The 14,721-nt window shown below is 56.3% G+C and overlaps 7 protein-coding genes across 7 annotated transcripts in view; 4 read left to right on the top strand and 3 right to left on the bottom strand.

The window, feature by feature from the left end:
• Positions 1-703: 703 nt before the first annotated feature.
• On the top strand, positions 704-1,534 carry VDBG_01391 (enoyl-CoA hydratase/isomerase family protein; the record flags this gene model as incomplete). The annotated part of the gene is made up of 1 exon (XM_003009662.1): positions 704-1,534. The coding sequence occupies one exon, from the start codon at positions 704-706 to the stop codon at positions 1,532-1,534; it is 831 nt and encodes a 276-aa protein (XP_003009708.1).
• A 163-nt stretch (positions 1,535-1,697) lies between these two features.
• VDBG_01390 (conserved hypothetical protein) lies at positions 1,698-3,049 on the bottom strand (the record flags this gene model as incomplete). The annotated part of the gene is made up of 4 exons (XM_003009661.1): positions 1,698-2,323; positions 2,380-2,426; positions 2,488-2,829; positions 2,883-3,049. The coding sequence occupies 4 exons, from the start codon at positions 3,047-3,049 to the stop codon at positions 1,698-1,700; spliced, it is 1,182 nt and encodes a 393-aa protein (XP_003009707.1).
• Positions 3,050-3,758: 709 nt separating this feature from the next.
• VDBG_01389 (nitrilotriacetate monooxygenase component A) lies at positions 3,759-5,460 on the bottom strand (the record flags this gene model as incomplete). The annotated part of the gene is made up of 5 exons (XM_003009660.1): positions 3,759-4,665; positions 4,722-4,969; positions 5,033-5,108; positions 5,165-5,277; positions 5,329-5,460. 5 exons carry the CDS (start codon positions 5,458-5,460, stop codon positions 3,759-3,761), a joined length of 1,476 nt encoding a protein of 491 aa, XP_003009706.1.
• Positions 5,461-6,134: 674 nt separating this feature from the next.
• On the bottom strand, positions 6,135-7,790 carry VDBG_01388 (vitamin H transporter; the record flags this gene model as incomplete). Its single annotated transcript, XM_003009659.1, has 5 exons — positions 6,135-6,258; positions 6,321-6,919; positions 6,991-7,511; positions 7,567-7,576; positions 7,644-7,790. The coding sequence occupies 5 exons, from the start codon at positions 7,788-7,790 to the stop codon at positions 6,135-6,137; spliced, it is 1,401 nt and encodes a 466-aa protein (XP_003009705.1).
• Positions 7,791-8,701: 911 nt separating this feature from the next.
• VDBG_01387 (4-hydroxyacetophenone monooxygenase) lies at positions 8,702-10,638 on the top strand (the record flags this gene model as incomplete). Its single annotated transcript, XM_003009658.1, has 2 exons — positions 8,702-9,040; positions 9,091-10,638. 2 exons carry the CDS (start codon positions 8,702-8,704, stop codon positions 10,636-10,638), a joined length of 1,887 nt encoding a protein of 628 aa, XP_003009704.1.
• A 731-nt stretch (positions 10,639-11,369) lies between these two features.
• VDBG_01386 (DUF895 domain membrane protein) lies at positions 11,370-13,191 on the top strand (the record flags this gene model as incomplete). Its single annotated transcript, XM_003009657.1, has 7 exons — positions 11,370-11,433; positions 11,489-11,717; positions 11,770-12,281; positions 12,335-12,414; positions 12,463-12,683; positions 12,888-13,047; positions 13,105-13,191. The coding sequence occupies 7 exons, from the start codon at positions 11,370-11,372 to the stop codon at positions 13,189-13,191; spliced, it is 1,353 nt and encodes a 450-aa protein (XP_003009703.1).
• An 845-nt stretch (positions 13,192-14,036) lies between these two features.
• The window catches only part of VDBG_01385 (xenobiotic compound monooxygenase), a gene marked incomplete at both ends in the record, with an annotated part of 1,618 nt that continues 933 nt past the window's right edge, over positions 14,037-14,721 (top strand). The window contains 2 exons of the mRNA XM_003009656.1: positions 14,037-14,461; positions 14,594-14,642. Of these exons, the coding sequence (XP_003009702.1) occupies positions 14,037-14,461; positions 14,594-14,642 (474 nt within the window). The remainder of the gene's footprint in view (positions 14,462-14,593; positions 14,643-14,721) is intronic.

Below are 14,721 nucleotides of genomic sequence, written 5' to 3'. Positions count from 1 at the left end.
ACAGAGCTGAGCTCGCGTCGTTATTGGACATGGACTAGATGTCGTCATGTGAGACATATGACACCAGCCACAATGGCGGGGTAGCCTCGAGACTGGAGACAAGTGTGGCTGGCCATGCCTTATGTCAGCAATCCCATGTCATCCGGCACATCCCATCGAGGACATGCCATTCATGCCCCTTCCCCTTCACGTGCTTCCTTCCTCTCTCCAGGACCAGTCTTCGGATCTGTTGGCATCTCCAAGAGGTCATTCCAACCATTTCGAATCCATCTTCCATCTTCCCCCTCGGCAATCTGATGACTTGATGAACTATATTTGCTGATTATTCATCGTGGCGCGAGGTCAGTCAAGCTGCGCGGGGCTGCATACTTAGTAGCACACCTAGGGTGTTTCCCCTCCACTGCCGAACCGAGGTCTGAACCAGGCAACCAGGGTCTCACGGGCGACGATCCTCTTCAACTCTCGCCTTGCTGCTGTTCATCTGCTCGACACCAACCATCACTGTTGGAAATTCGTTGCAGCGTACAAGTCGCAGAGCATTTTCTCTTGCTCGCAGCCATCACAAGTCTCGGCCCATTTCAGCGTCTTGACAACCTTGACGACGAGAACAGTGCCGTCCATCCCTGCCAACACCACCTGCCAACACCACCCTCAAACACCACCCTCAAACACCACCCTCAAACACCACCCTACAGACAGCACCATGGCCGACGCCCTCTTCACTGTGCCCATCCCCGCCCTCGGTGACCACGTCGGAGGCTCCATCGTCTGCACGTCTCCTGCGCCCCTCGTATATCTCCTCACCTGGTCCTCGCCTCCGGACAACCGCCTGACGACGCCCTTCTGCCGCGCCTTCCTCACGGCCCTCGACATCATCGAGTTTTCTCACCCTGTCGGTGTCGTCGTCACGACCTCTGCCATTACCAAGTTCTACTCCAACGGCCTCGATCTCGATCATGCCTTCACCACGCCCGGCTTCTGGACTGACTCGCTCTACAAGCTCTACCACCGCTTGCTCACCTACCCCATGCCCACCGTGTCTCTCATCCCCGGCCACGCCTTTGCCGGCGGTTTCATGACGGCCATGCACCACGACTACCGCGTCATGAACCCCAGCAAGGGCTTCCTCTGCATGAACGAGCTCGAGTTTGGCGCCCCTCTGAAGCCCGCCATGTCCTCCATCTTCCGCCTCAAGTGCACGTCGCCGCGCATCTACCAGGAGATTGTTCTCGAAGCCAAGCGCTTCCCGGGCCCTGCCGCCCTCGAGGCCGGTCTCGTGGACGCCCTCGGCGGCCTCGACGAGGCCCTCAAGCTCATCGCCGACCGCAAGCTGACCCAGAGGGGCAAGTCTGGCGTCTACAGCGTGCTCAAGGCCGAGATGTGGAAGGAGAGCGCCTATCTGCTGCACCAGGAGAACTTTGAGACCACCGAGGCCATCTGGAACCGGAGGAGAGCTCGAAGCCGAGAGATCGCGCGGGAAGAGTTTGCTGCCGAGCGCAAGGCAGGCAAGGCCAAAGCTGTAACAAAGCTGTAACCCGTCGGAGATGTACGACAAGAAATCCCCAATGTAATCATCCAGGACCAATGAGTTAAACAATGCGCCGTACTTAAGCATGCAGAGGACCCCAAGGCTCATGAATCGCACCATTCTACTATTGTTGCTTTCTTTTTTCTTCTCCTTTTCCGATGCTGTCAGTCTAGCTAATGTCGACGACCATGCGCCCACCCGAGATCTCGCCTTTTCGCATCCGATCGAGGCCTCTGTTCACGCCGTCAAAGCCCTGCTCCGCTGCGAGCACCTCGGGCGGCTTCACTAATCCGCTCTCCAGCAGCCTCTCGAGCCACAGCACGAGCGCCTCGCCGACAGCCGGCACCTCGTGGAAGATCTTGATGGGAACGGTATGGTACGCGACACCCTCGGGCGCCTGGCCCTTCGGCAAGCCCGTCAAGCCGACGAGATGGGCCGACTGACTCCTCTGCCTCCGCGGCGTATCGGGAGGGCTCGGCGGCGGTGTCGTCGTTGTCGTCTTTTCCTCCCCGACCTTGACGCCCTCCAGCTCATCGTCCCGTGTCAGCGCGTCCAGCAGCGACTTGGCCGAATCGCGACCCGTCGTGTCGAGTGCGAACCGGAGCTTCTTGCCGACGTTGGCGCGGATGATCTCGACGGCCCGCGCTGGCGAGTGGCTGTCGACGAGGAGGTCTGGGCGGAGGATCTCGTGGTCCGCCAGGCGCAGGCCGTGCTTGGCCTTGTCGACGATGGTCACGACGCGAAGGCCCGCCAGACGGGCGAGCTGGACGGCGAGATTGGCTGATGTCGACGAGCCTGGAGTCCGTGTCAGCATGTTGTTTCAACCAGTTGTTTTCCCCACAAAGACTCACCTCCCCAGAATGGCCAGCCAGTCGCCCGGCACTGCCCGCTCCCGGTCCTGGATGCCCGAAAGACATTCCTGCCTGACATCTTGCGGCAGCAGGTCCGGCTCGACCGACCGTACAACCTGCAGCAGGTCGGGCCCGTCGAGGATGCTGGAAAAGTCGACACCCATGCACACGCCAAGCGACAGGACGGCCGCCACGTAGGCCACGCCGATCGTGGCACCCGGCTGTCTCGGGACGTTCGGCGGGATGCGAACCGTGTTGAAGTCTGAAGACACGACGTATTCCTGAAAGCCGGCCTTGCGCAGGTCTCGGTAGTCGGTGGAGATGACGAGCACCTGGTCGCCTTCACGTAACCTCGAGCCAGGCTTGGAAGGCTTGACAACGCGGCCGACGAGCTCCCTGCCAGCGATGTACGGCAGCACTGGAATTCCAAAATTGAAGTCGCTGGGGCTCCTAGTCAGCGACGGCACTGCAGTCAGGGCCTCTTTTTCTTGAAAGGGGCTTACGGTGCCTTCCAGTCGATGGGGTTCAAGCCGAACGTCTCGGCCCTCACGAGAACTTCATTCTCGCTCTGAACCTCTGGTATCGCATAGCCGGTCGTGACTTCGTACGGCTTCTTCGGCCCGTGCAACAACAGGACCGTCTGGCTGCTGGGAAGATCAATATTTGACATGGTGGTGATGGGATATGCCGAATGATATGGTACGGGATGCAAACACTACCATGAGATACACCCTTTCCCGCCAGTTATACATTTCAAAAGTCGCATTTGGGGGGGGGAAAGGGTGGGGGGGGGTTCGTCCGCGACCCTATCACCGACATCTATCCAACCTCTTCTTTGGGGAGAGGGGGCCGCAGTCGGAGCCATGTCGATCGGAGGGGCAATAGGGCGACACACAGGTGAGGCATTGCGTGCTCCCCAAGTCCCGCACCAGACAGATTGCGTGATAGATTACCACCATGGCGCTGTTGTCCTTCGGCATTTCACCCGCCCTCGAAATGATTCGAGGCCGAACTTCGACTCAACCAATCCTGAATCAGGCAATGAGCGTGGGATGGCTTACCAACAAACGGCAATACGGGCAGGATGGTCCAGGGTTCCCCGGTTGTCGCCATGCCACCATGTACGATGACCACTTCCACCCCACGTGTCTGCCAACAAACGACAGGGTTCTGCATGAACAAGTCGCCTGCTTGCTGTCGCGCGGGGGCCTCATAGATGAACTAGGTAGAACGGGGATTGTTTTTATTCAGGCGCTTTAGTTTCGTCATCGCCTGTAGGCCTCCCTCAAGCGTTTAGCCGCTGGCCTCGATTCCGAAATCGTCGCTACGCCTCCGACATCCAGAACAGCCTGGCTGTCGGCACGCGCGCGACGCGATCCCTAGGCGGGCGGCCCGTCCTCCTCGAACACGTCGTACTTGTACCGCGACCCAGGGTGGTCATCCCTGAGCCCCTTCTGGCCCCTACCGTACACCCGCTCGCGCGCCGTCAGCTGCTCGTCCGCGGCCGGCGCCTCGGGGTAGAGCCCCCTGCGGCGGAGCTCCGGCACCAACAGATCGACAACGTCCTCAAACGTCCCCGGCGTTGTGACATAGCCAATGTTGAACCCGTCGAGGTCGCCCTCCCGAATCCAGTGCTCCATCTCATCGGCCACTTTCTTCGGGCTTCCGACCGAGACGGGGCCGAGACCACCGATGGCGGCCCTCTCTGCGATGACGCGAGGCGTCCACTTGGGCACATGCTCGCTTGTCGTCGTGAAGGCGTCCAGGATACTGCGCACCTTGTGGGCCTCGAGCGAGTCGGCCGCCGTCACCTCTTGGTCGAGTGGAATCTTGGACAGGTCGATGCCCGTCCAGCCGCTGACGAGCACGAGACCGCCAACGGTGGATGCGTACTTCTTGAGCTCGGCCAGCTTTTCTTGGGCCTCCTCGTCCGTGCGGCCCACGATCGGCGTGAACGTTGCAAAGAACTTGACAGACTGCGGGTCGCGGCCGAGGCTGGCTGCCTGTCGTCGGATCTCCTGCACCTTGGGCTTCAGAAGCGCCGGCGAGTGCGAGGACACAAAGATGCCCTCGGCGTGCGAGGCCGCAAAATTGGACCCTGCCGAAGATGTGCCCGCTTGGAAGAGAAAAGGCGTCCTCTGCGGTGAAGGGTCCACGATGTGCCTCGTGTCGAGGTGGAAGAACTTGCCATGATGGTGAATCGTCCGGATCTTGTCGGGATCGGCGTAGCTGTCGTTTTCGGCATCTGGGTTAATCGCATCGTCCGCCCACGAACCCTCCCAGAGCCTGGTTTTTGTGTTAGTCTGAAGATCAGACGAGTGCCGTGCTGGGCCACCGCTCACTTGTATAAGACGCGCAGATATTCATCTGCCTGCTCGTACCGCTCGTCATGGGGAGTTGGGCTGTCGATGCCAATGGCTTTGAAGGCGCTCTTCTTCCAGCTGGTCACAATGTTCCACCCAATTCGGCCGCGTGTGAAGTGATCGAGACTCGAAAACCTCTTTGCAAGGAGAAAAGGTGGTTCGAACGAAGTCGACGCTGTTATGGCAAAAGAGAGATTCTTCGTAACAGCAGCCATGGCGCTAATTGGCTAGACATTTTGTTAGATTGACTTATCCTGAAAGTAAGAATTTGAGAGCTGCGCTGAGCGTACGATGGTCGGGTCTGTCATGGGCCATTGTGCGGCGCGGCGAATACAGTTATCCAGACTGCCTTCATATGTGTCATACCTACGATTCGCTTGTTAGTTGACTCTTTTCGCAGTTCTGGGTCAGGATAGTTTCACCCTCCGTAGGTATCCGCCAGGAAGAGAGCATTGATGCCGCCACGCTCCAGCAGCTTTGCCAGATCTATCCAGTATTGCAAGTCTCGCTTGCTCGCGGATTTGTCGATGGGATTCTGGAGAAACTTGAGCTCACAATTCAATCACCGTTCAGAGTGCGAGCCAACCTTCCACTGACCGGGCGAGAGATGGCCCACGGTCGACATGTCAAACGCGTTGAGCAGAATATGCTTCTTGGCTTCGCTCGACCCGTCCACAGGGCTCGAGGTGCCATTTCCATGAATGGGTAGAGACGTCATTTTGCGACTGTTGCTTTCGGATCAAGGACGCGGACGTGCAGGTTCACGTCGAGACATGTGTGCAAGGTAAGCCTTTTCTTCAAGTACGTTATGATGCATTGCATCTTTTTTTTTTCTTTGGACCGCCAGCGGACTTGTCAAAAACCGCTTGTGCTAGATGACGCCTTCCGCTCAATAGCCTCACCATTCGAGCGTATCGTCGCGCGAACGCATCGTGACCCAACTGTTGCCCGCTTTACCGTGGGGAGCCGACGCGGGATGAAGAGCGCCTGAATCCCCAATCCTCGCGTGGCACGCTCGCGCCATTGCGGGTACGGATGGTGCCATTGGCCCCAAGAGGGCGCGGCCTCTGTCGGCTTCAACGGCGCGACCGTCAGGGCGGGACGCTGCGGCGTGATGGAGCTTGCTCTGTCATTGTTCTATTCGGCAGGCCTGTCCAGTGAGGTCGTGTGCTATTCCTTGGTTCACGTCCTTGTCATGCGGAGAGTGACGTTATGCCCGCGGGATGGAGTTTCGTCATGAATGTTGATTGATGGCTTGCGGACGGAGGCTACTATTTGACAGGTCACTCTGCATCCTTGCTTGATCCCTCAATACTGCCTATTCTGGGCTCTAGGACCGTCTACTATTGCCAGCTTAACCCCCACTATCCTTCGTGTCTCGGCCTCCGGGGCTCACTCGCTGGAATCCCTTTTACCCGACACACTCACCGGCGTGCTTTTGTTGCTTTTGTTGGCAGCGGTTTCCTGGACTGGGGCCGCCTCTTCAGCATATGCCGTGGTGTCTTCAATCTTGGGGCTGTACGGTGTCAGCGAAAACAAGCAACATCAAAAAGGTGGCGGACTTGGGGGCGGACATACTCTCGACGCTTGAGATGCAACCGCAAAGCGTGTGTCGCAATGATAAGAAGGATCGCCGAGCCCAACGTGAACGGAAAACCCTTGGGATACCTAGGCGCCTCGACGGTCGGGAATACGAGCAAAGGCGTCCACGCCGTGGACGACTGTGAAATGGCGTTGATGAGCACGAGGGTAAAGGACCGCTGCGCAGGTGACGAACGCAGCTGTGTATTGACCCAACCGTGGAAGACACTCGACATGGAGTAGGAGGCGTAAATGGTCGAGAAGGCAAACCACTTTGCAGACTCGGGAACATCCCAAATAACGAGAATAATGAGGCCGAGAATGTTCCACACGTGGGCCATGGTAATGGCCCATGCAGGACCGAGGACCAGATCCGATGCAAAGCATATAAATAGGGTATAAAAAATACCCAAACCGGGTGCGATAGTACCAAGCTCGTTGACTCGCGCCGCAGAGTATCGACCCAAGCTCTTAATCCAGAGCAGGAAGGATCCAGAGCTTGTGTGGATTCCGGCATTCCAAAAGAGCACGTCGATAAGGATAATTGCCCAGAATTGCGGCTTCAGGAAAATCTTCTTGAGATCCTGAAGCTTGAGCTTGCCGTGAGATGCATGCCAGCACGCTGAAGACGACTCTCGCCAATCTTGATGTCCTGTTCCGTCAATACGCGACGGTTCGGCTGATCGGGCGTGCCGGGTATGACAAAGTATCCGAGGATGCCAACGGGAATGGTGATGATGGCGCAGATAATGTACATCCAGCGCCATCCTTCCAAGCCGTTGACACCGTCGAGCCGCGCTGAGGCGCCGGCTTGGATGAGACCTGCTGTCAAGGTTCCGAGCGACAGACCAGTGTAGAAGATGCCACCACGACGCGCAATCTCGTCGCCGCGGTACCATGCGCCGAGTACGTAATGGATCAAGGGGAAGAATGCTGCTTCAAAAAAGCCCACAAGAAACCGGTACGCAGCAAGTTCGGGGAAACCTTGGACGCGATATTGCAGCAGCGTGAAAATGCCCCAGCTTATGTCGAGGAAGGGGATCAACCAGTGCATCGGGATATAGGTGACCAGGAAAAAGAATGGAATCTGTCCTGTGACGGCGCCAATAATGTAAAAGGTTTGCAATTGCACGAGCTCATTGCCGTGGAAGCCGAGGTCTTCCTTCAGGCCTGCCACATAGGCATTGTCTGTCTTCAGAGTCAGCATGCAATGCATATGAGTGGCGTACGAGCCTCTATTTACTCAGGTTGGACTATAGAAATGTTAGCCAGTAAGACACTAAGAGTATGTTTACTTTAATGGCAGGAATCAACACATACCTGGTCAATGTACTTGACCCAGTAAGCCAGAACAGCATAAGGGACGATGAGGGCATCGATTTTACGAATGAACTTGCGCTCTTCCTTGGTGTCCGTGTCCGAGTACCACCTGATATGGTACCACTTCTTGGCTGGAGAGCTGGCCATGATGTCCAGATGTCAAGATGTTCAAACTCTTGCTGCCAAAGAAAGTTATTCCGTGAAGAGGTCTAGATCCCGAGAAAGCTTCACCAACTGCACAGCAATTCGAGAACACGGCGCCGCCTTCTTATGATACCCTCAAACCCACGTGCGAAACAAGCATGTCACCACGCGACATCACTTCAGTCCGACCCAACTAGCTTGTTCGCCATGCATCGAGGCGTCCTTGCGTCAACGACAAGCCAGGGTGGCAATCTTGAAGACATCAATTCAGCCAGTGGAAAGTTCATGGTGATCTTTCCAAGCACCCGCCAGCCTCCTAGTACGGCGGTGTTGCCCAGCGGTCGGGTCATGGCACCATCGAAGCAGAATTGATGTAACCTTTCGAGGGGAGACAAGAGTCGGGAGCTGCCCGACATGAGAGCTGCAACGAAACTGACACGGCCCAATAACCGAGGGATCAGTTGAACAACGCACACTGGCCGCAGCCACCATGCAGGCAAGGTTCAGTGCAAATACGACTTGGTGAGCACCAACCTCCCAATGTAATTGCCAAGATGCCGAAAGTGATCCGTCGGAGATTATGGCGTGCGCTGTGTTGAGGTCTGTGGTGCGCCGAACCGGAGTCTGAGTGATGCACAAGATGTGGGGGGGATGGCGTGCTCGGAGGTCACATAGGTGAGACGACGCGGCGCCGCGGCGGCGGCGAGTCGAACGGCAATGCTACCGATGGCGAGCTTGAATGGGTCGATCTACAAGGTCCATGGGGATCGGCATGGTAAAAGGGTGGTGTTTCGCGGGGTATGGGCTTATTATCTAGTGACCCAGATGCTATACTCGTTGACCTTGGACTTTTTCATCAAGACCAAGTACAAATCTCTCTTGGTCACCACGGAGAGAAACATCATTGGAACACCATGGGAGACTATCACGCTTCATCAGACAGTGGTGTCGAGGGTGTCGGTCCCGATGAAAAACCGCAGCCCGTGGCCACGCATGTGAAGCCGGGCCAACGCTTGTCAGCCACGTCGGTTGAAGAGACGAAACGAAAGATTGATGCCATCGCCGAGTCGCTCTTCCAGCCACCAAACTACAGCAACCCAGGCCAGAAGCTTATAGATCGCTACATTGACGAGCCTCGAGAGCTTCGCGTGGCTGTCATTGGCGCTGGACTGAGTGGCACACTTTCTGGAATTCTACTACCAGCAAAGGTACCGGGTATCAAGCTCACCATCTTTGAGAAGAACGCCGATGTGGTGAGTTTCCGCTCGAAAGAAGACAATTGACTTTGGCTAACCTGCGCCAGGGCGGAACTTGGTTCGAGAATATATACCCTGGTGTGCGATGCGATGTTCCTGCACACGTGTACCAGGCGACTTTTGACCCCAATACGCAATGGTCGGAACAGTTCGCTCAGGGAGCCGAGATTCGTGACTATTGGCAGGGGCTCGCAAAGAAATACGACCTATACAAGTTTCTACAGCTGTCTCAGCGCGTTGAGGGTCTGAACTGGGACGATGTGAAGTCCGAGTGGCAGATCAGTGTCCGGGACCTCAAGACAGACGTACTACGGACCGAGACAGCCGATTTCGTGCTCACAGCAATCGGTCGTTTCAACGCCTGGAAGCTGCCTGACTATCCTGGCATCGAAGACTTCAAAGGAACCCTCCGACACGCCTCGAACTGGGACCCTGAATTTGATCCACGCGGGAAGAACATCGCCGTCGTTGGCAACGGCGCCAGCGGCATCCAGCTCACCTCGCATCTTCAGCGCGTGGCCGGGCGGCTTGACCATTATGCCCGAAACAAGACCTGGGTGACCGCCTCTTTTGCTGGTCATGACACTTCACTCGACCCGCTTCCAATCTCACAAGAGCAGCGTGATGCCTTTAAGCAAGACCCAGACGCGTACCTGAAATACCGAAAGGAGCAAGAGAGCCAATATTACCGTGGATTCAACGGCTATCTCAAGGGCCACGAGACGGTCGAGTCTCAGCGCGAGTCCTTCAAGAAGGCCATGAACGACCGTCTGGCCAAGCGCCCTGATCTCGTCGATGCCCTCATCCCTGATTTTTCTCCACACTGCCGTCGCTTGACACCAGGACCCGGCTACCTCGAGGCTATCACGGCAGACAATGTTGACTATATCCGTACCAAGATCAAGCGGGTCACTCCAACGGGCATTGAGACGGAAGATGGACGCCACCGTGAGGTCGACGCTATCTTCTGCGCTACCGGTGCCAACGTCGACATGGTGCCCCCTTTTCCCATTGTTGCCCGCGGCGAGGATCTCTCTCAAACCTGGCGCGAGGGTGGGAAATACGGGTTTCCATACACATATCTCGGTGCTGCGGCACCCGACTTTCCCAACCTTCTCTTTGTCCATGGACCAGGTGGTTCAGGACGATCAGGAACGGTGCCGCACAATGTGGAGAATCAGGTTGTCTTTTACGCGCGAATCCTGCGCAAGGCAGCAAGGGAGGGCATTCGCACGATTCAACCGAAGAAAAGAGCAGCTGAACAGTACACCCAGTGGTCAGACGCCTTCTTTGCAACAACGGTGCTCTCGGAAGGGTGCAGCTCCTGGTATAATGGCGGCAAGCCGGGGGCCAGGATTCACGGTCTCTGGCCAGGCAGCGCATCGCTTGTGACCATGGTTCAGCGAGAGCCAAGGTGGGAGGACTGGGAGTACGAGTACGTAGAAGAGAGCGGAGGCAACCCGTTTCTGTGGTACTTCGGAAAGGGCTGCACCAAGAAGGAATTGACGGAGGGCACCGATATGACAGACTATTTAGTACGAGCGGACAAGGTTGACCTGAGAGATGTTCACGAAGGATGGTACTCAGTGCCGTAGGCTCTGCTGGTCATCTTGAAGAATAAATCGTAACGTTCAAACCTCCGTGCCTTCATCCCAAAGTTGATGCCTCGCCAACTCGATGCATGCGTCTGCTGCCACGCGACCCCTGCCTGTTCTTAAGTGCGGTACCGGACTCCTGGGATATATACGTGAAACCCTCAAGCAAACTATTACTTTTAGCACAATGCCATCATCACACCCGTCATGTTGAGTCACCGGAACTCTCCGATCTCAGCTCATGCCATGCGACATATCGAACCCCAGTCTAAATGTCTCAACCGCTTGAGCTTCTCCGATATGCAGACCTTCCTAGCATCAAGAGCTTCAGATTCCCTAATCGGCAGGTTTCCCATCGGTAGGACCCTGCAGAAAATACATCACATCTCGTTGTGGAGACCACTCTGTTGCAGGGGTAGGCGTTAGCTGCGGTCTGGACAGGGTGGTCGGCCATTACGTGCTGGTCCGGCGAATGTCGCAACCTCCCCGGTCTTGGCTGCTCAACCTACCCTGGAACATGGCGGAACCGTAACCGGAGCTGTCTCCGAACAGACGGGTCAACTGCCGCGGATGCCCAACACGTGGGAGTTATGGCCCGGGCGACCCTGATCTTTGTTGTCAAGCTCTGACAGCCTCCTAAATGCCCTGACATAAAGTCCAGGCGTCAAGACCGATTTCTTCCATGTTGCCGATCACTGAGTCTTCCATATTTTCTCAAATTTATTCGCAAGATGTCCGACTCTCAGGAACTCCGTCAAGATCAGGTTGCTCCTCCCAAGGAGCAGCAGCACCCAGGTAGGCTGGGCAGATACACCTCAGACAAAGCAGTCGTTCTAATCGTACATTGCAGTGAGATGGCACCGCTCGACCTTTTACAACATGACCATCCTGGGTCTCTGCAACTTCGCCGCGCCCGGCATCTGGGGAGCCATGAACTCCCTGGGTGCAGGCGGCGCTGCGTCTCCTAAGCTCGTTAACGCCGCCAATGCGCTGACGTTCTGTCTCATGGTTGTCTCGTGCTATTTCTCGAGCGTGATTGTCCACTACATTGGTATCAAGGGTGCTCTCATCTTCGGAACGTAAGACTGCGCACACTTCCTCGCCTGTTGATTAACTCGCTTACACTGTCAGCGTTGGCTATGCGCCGTTTGCTGCCGGCCTCTACACCAACAACCGTTACGGCACTGAGTGGCTCATGCTTGTCGGCGCTGCTGTCTGCGGTATCTCGGCTGGTGTCTTCTGGATGGCGGAGGCTGCGATCGCCATTGCCTACCCTGAGCCGTGGAACCGAGGCAAGGCCCTCGGCTACTGGCTGACCTACCGTCTCGGCGGACAAATCCTTGGTGGTGCGATCAACCTGGGTCTCAATGCTGACCGAGACCAAGCCGGCAGTGTCTCGTACACCGTTTTCATCATCTTCATTGCCATCCAGGCGGCTGGTCCATTTGTCGGCTTCTTCCTGAACAAGCCAAGCAAGGTCGAGCGCAGGGATGGCAAGAAGGTGAACTTGTCCATCGTCGAGAACCCGTGGTACGAGATCAAGGCTACGACAAAGAATTTCATGAAGCCTAAGTTTCTTCTCCTCCTCCTATGGATTGGACAGGCTGTCTTCGCCGAGGCCGTGTACTTCACATATATCGCTCGTGAGTCTTCTTGGATGTCAAGATTGCGCATCATAGCATCTAATATGACGCAGTGTGGTTCTCTGTTCGTGCGCGCGCGCTGGGCTCTTTCCTGTCTGGTATCGTGGCCGTTATCTCCGGCAACCTTCTGGGTGTAAGTAAGGCCTGTATACTCTGGATCAAACCAAGCTGACGGATGCAGCACTGGCTCGACCGCACCAAGATCCCTCTCAAGACGCGCTCCCGCGGCGCATTCTGGTTCATTGTCATTACTCAAGGTGCCTGGTGGACGTGGGCTACGGTCATGGCCACCAGATTTCGCGAAAGTCGTCCTACCTACGATTGGAGCAGCCCCGGCTTTGGCGCTGCCTTTGGCGTCTACATCTTCCTGACGATTGGATTTCAAATCAACTACCTGTTCCTGTAAGTACCAATCTCGTACAGATCTCGGCAATCTCGCTAACAGATCAGCTACTTCTTCGTTACGAACCTGGCCGAAACCGAGGACCAGGTCATTCGCTACGCCGCTCTGCTCCGTGGTACCGAGTCCGCGTGGCAGGCTGTCAGCTACGGCCTGACCTCCATTCCCGTCTTTGGCGAGATTGGTGGTATTTACATGAACTTCAGCTTGTGGGCTCTTGCTATCGGTCCAGCCTGGCTTGTTCTCAAGCACTTTGGTAACGGAGCCGAAAAGGGGATCCACCATGAGGCACAGATCACTCAGGCAGGCGACGGCGCGGTGTCGAGCGAGACGCAGAGCGAGGACGGCGAGGGCAAGAAAACTTTCGCTGGCACGGAGAGCAAGACTGGACTGAATTGATTTGACTACGGACGCCGATCACAGCTGCAGGGTTGTCAAGGGGACTGGGGGTCGGAACCTGAAAGTTGGAGCTGGAGAATCGTCGGCGAACCTGCTTCGCCTCCATGTTAGCTCTACAATAGAGGACCAGTCTATTTTATCCGACCCAATTACACCGATTCTATTACTTTGTATCATGCGATGTGGTATCATTTGCCTGTGTAGCCAGCTTGTGACAGGCTCTTCATTGACGGATGCTCCGAGACGGGCTAGCCCCCTTGTCTCGATATTGATGCTCAACCCCACGCCCCATGCATCTTTCATTCTACGAAGGAGATTCCGGCACTCATGCATCCCTGACCCGGCAGATGCAAGCCGACAGTTATTTTACCGATCCTGCGGGCTGCCTTAAACCCGACACGCGTCTGGACATGTCACCTTTGTGCCTAACATGGCGTCATCTGCATGGTCTGTTTGCCAGTACCCGTGATTGTTTCGTCTGCCCGAAGATCAATAGCTTCGACGCCACGAAAGACGTCAACGCACATGGGACCCCCACAGGTTTGTTATCTGGAACGTTACCCCTCGCACTTGAGCTGTTCAACACGAGTCCACGGAGGGCTGACGCGACCCGGAGCTCCGATGGCACCATCGCCCCACTCATGCGGGGCCGGCGCCCGCCGGCCGATGATCGGGGCTGCCAGCCATCGGCGTTGTCGGCGCAGCACGCGTTCTGGCGTGGGCTGCTGCATGGAAGCTTTGGAAGATTGAAGCGAGCGTGACGCGCTTTCCCTCGGCTGATTCTAAGGTTCTGTTGATCGTGTTCAAAACGTAAGTCTTCGCAGGTTTATCCCTTAGACACCACACGTTTTGAACTGCCTTGACTGCCGTTCGATTACTGCCAGTGTCAGTCACATCTATAGTTACATGTGTATCCTGTCGCAAGTACTCACGAAGATATAGAGACAACAATCATCATGGGCGACGCCAACAATACCCCGCCCTCCGGGGCCACCCCGAAGAAGAGCCTCATCGTCAACGCCTTTGTCGAGATGTGCAGTGGCCACCAGTCCCCCGGTCTCTGGCGCCATCCTGACGATCAGTCTCACAACTTCAACTCAACGAAGCATTGGGTTGATCTCGCAAAGCTCCTCGAGAAGGCAAAGTTCCACGGCGTCTTCATTGCCGATGTCCTGGGTGGCTATGACGTCTACAACAAGTCGCTCGAGCCAGCCATCACGTCTGGTGCGCAGTGGCCCGTCAATGAGCCATTGGCGGTTGTGTCAGCCATGGCGGCCGCGACGGAGAGCATCGGGTTCGGTGTTACAGTGTCCACGACCTATGAGCAGCCATATCACCTTGCTAGGAGACTCGCAACATTGGATCACCTGACGGGAGGACGGTGAGTCTGCCCTGTTTTCCGCGAGAGTAGAGAAGGTGCTGACAATAGATCCGCAGTCTCGGCTGGAACGTTGGTGTTGTCCTGCCCACAGTTCTGATGAGTCTTCAACTGACATGTGCAGATTGTCACCAGCTACCTCGACTCGGCCGCGAAGAACATGGGTCTCACCGAACAGCCCCAGGTATGCTTCCCTGCTCATAGAACGGCATGAGTCCACTGACTCTCCCAGCACGACGACCGCTACGCCCAAGCGGAAGAGT

Source organism: Verticillium alfalfae, genomic scaffold, assembly GCF_000150825.1.
Source record: "Verticillium alfalfae VaMs.102 supercont1.1 genomic scaffold, whole genome shotgun sequence".
Classification (NCBI taxonomy): domain Eukaryota; kingdom Fungi; phylum Ascomycota; class Sordariomycetes; order Glomerellales; family Plectosphaerellaceae; genus Verticillium; species Verticillium alfalfae.
The sequence above is the reverse complement of the archived record's forward strand: the minus strand, read 5'-3'. Positions and strand labels throughout refer to the sequence as shown.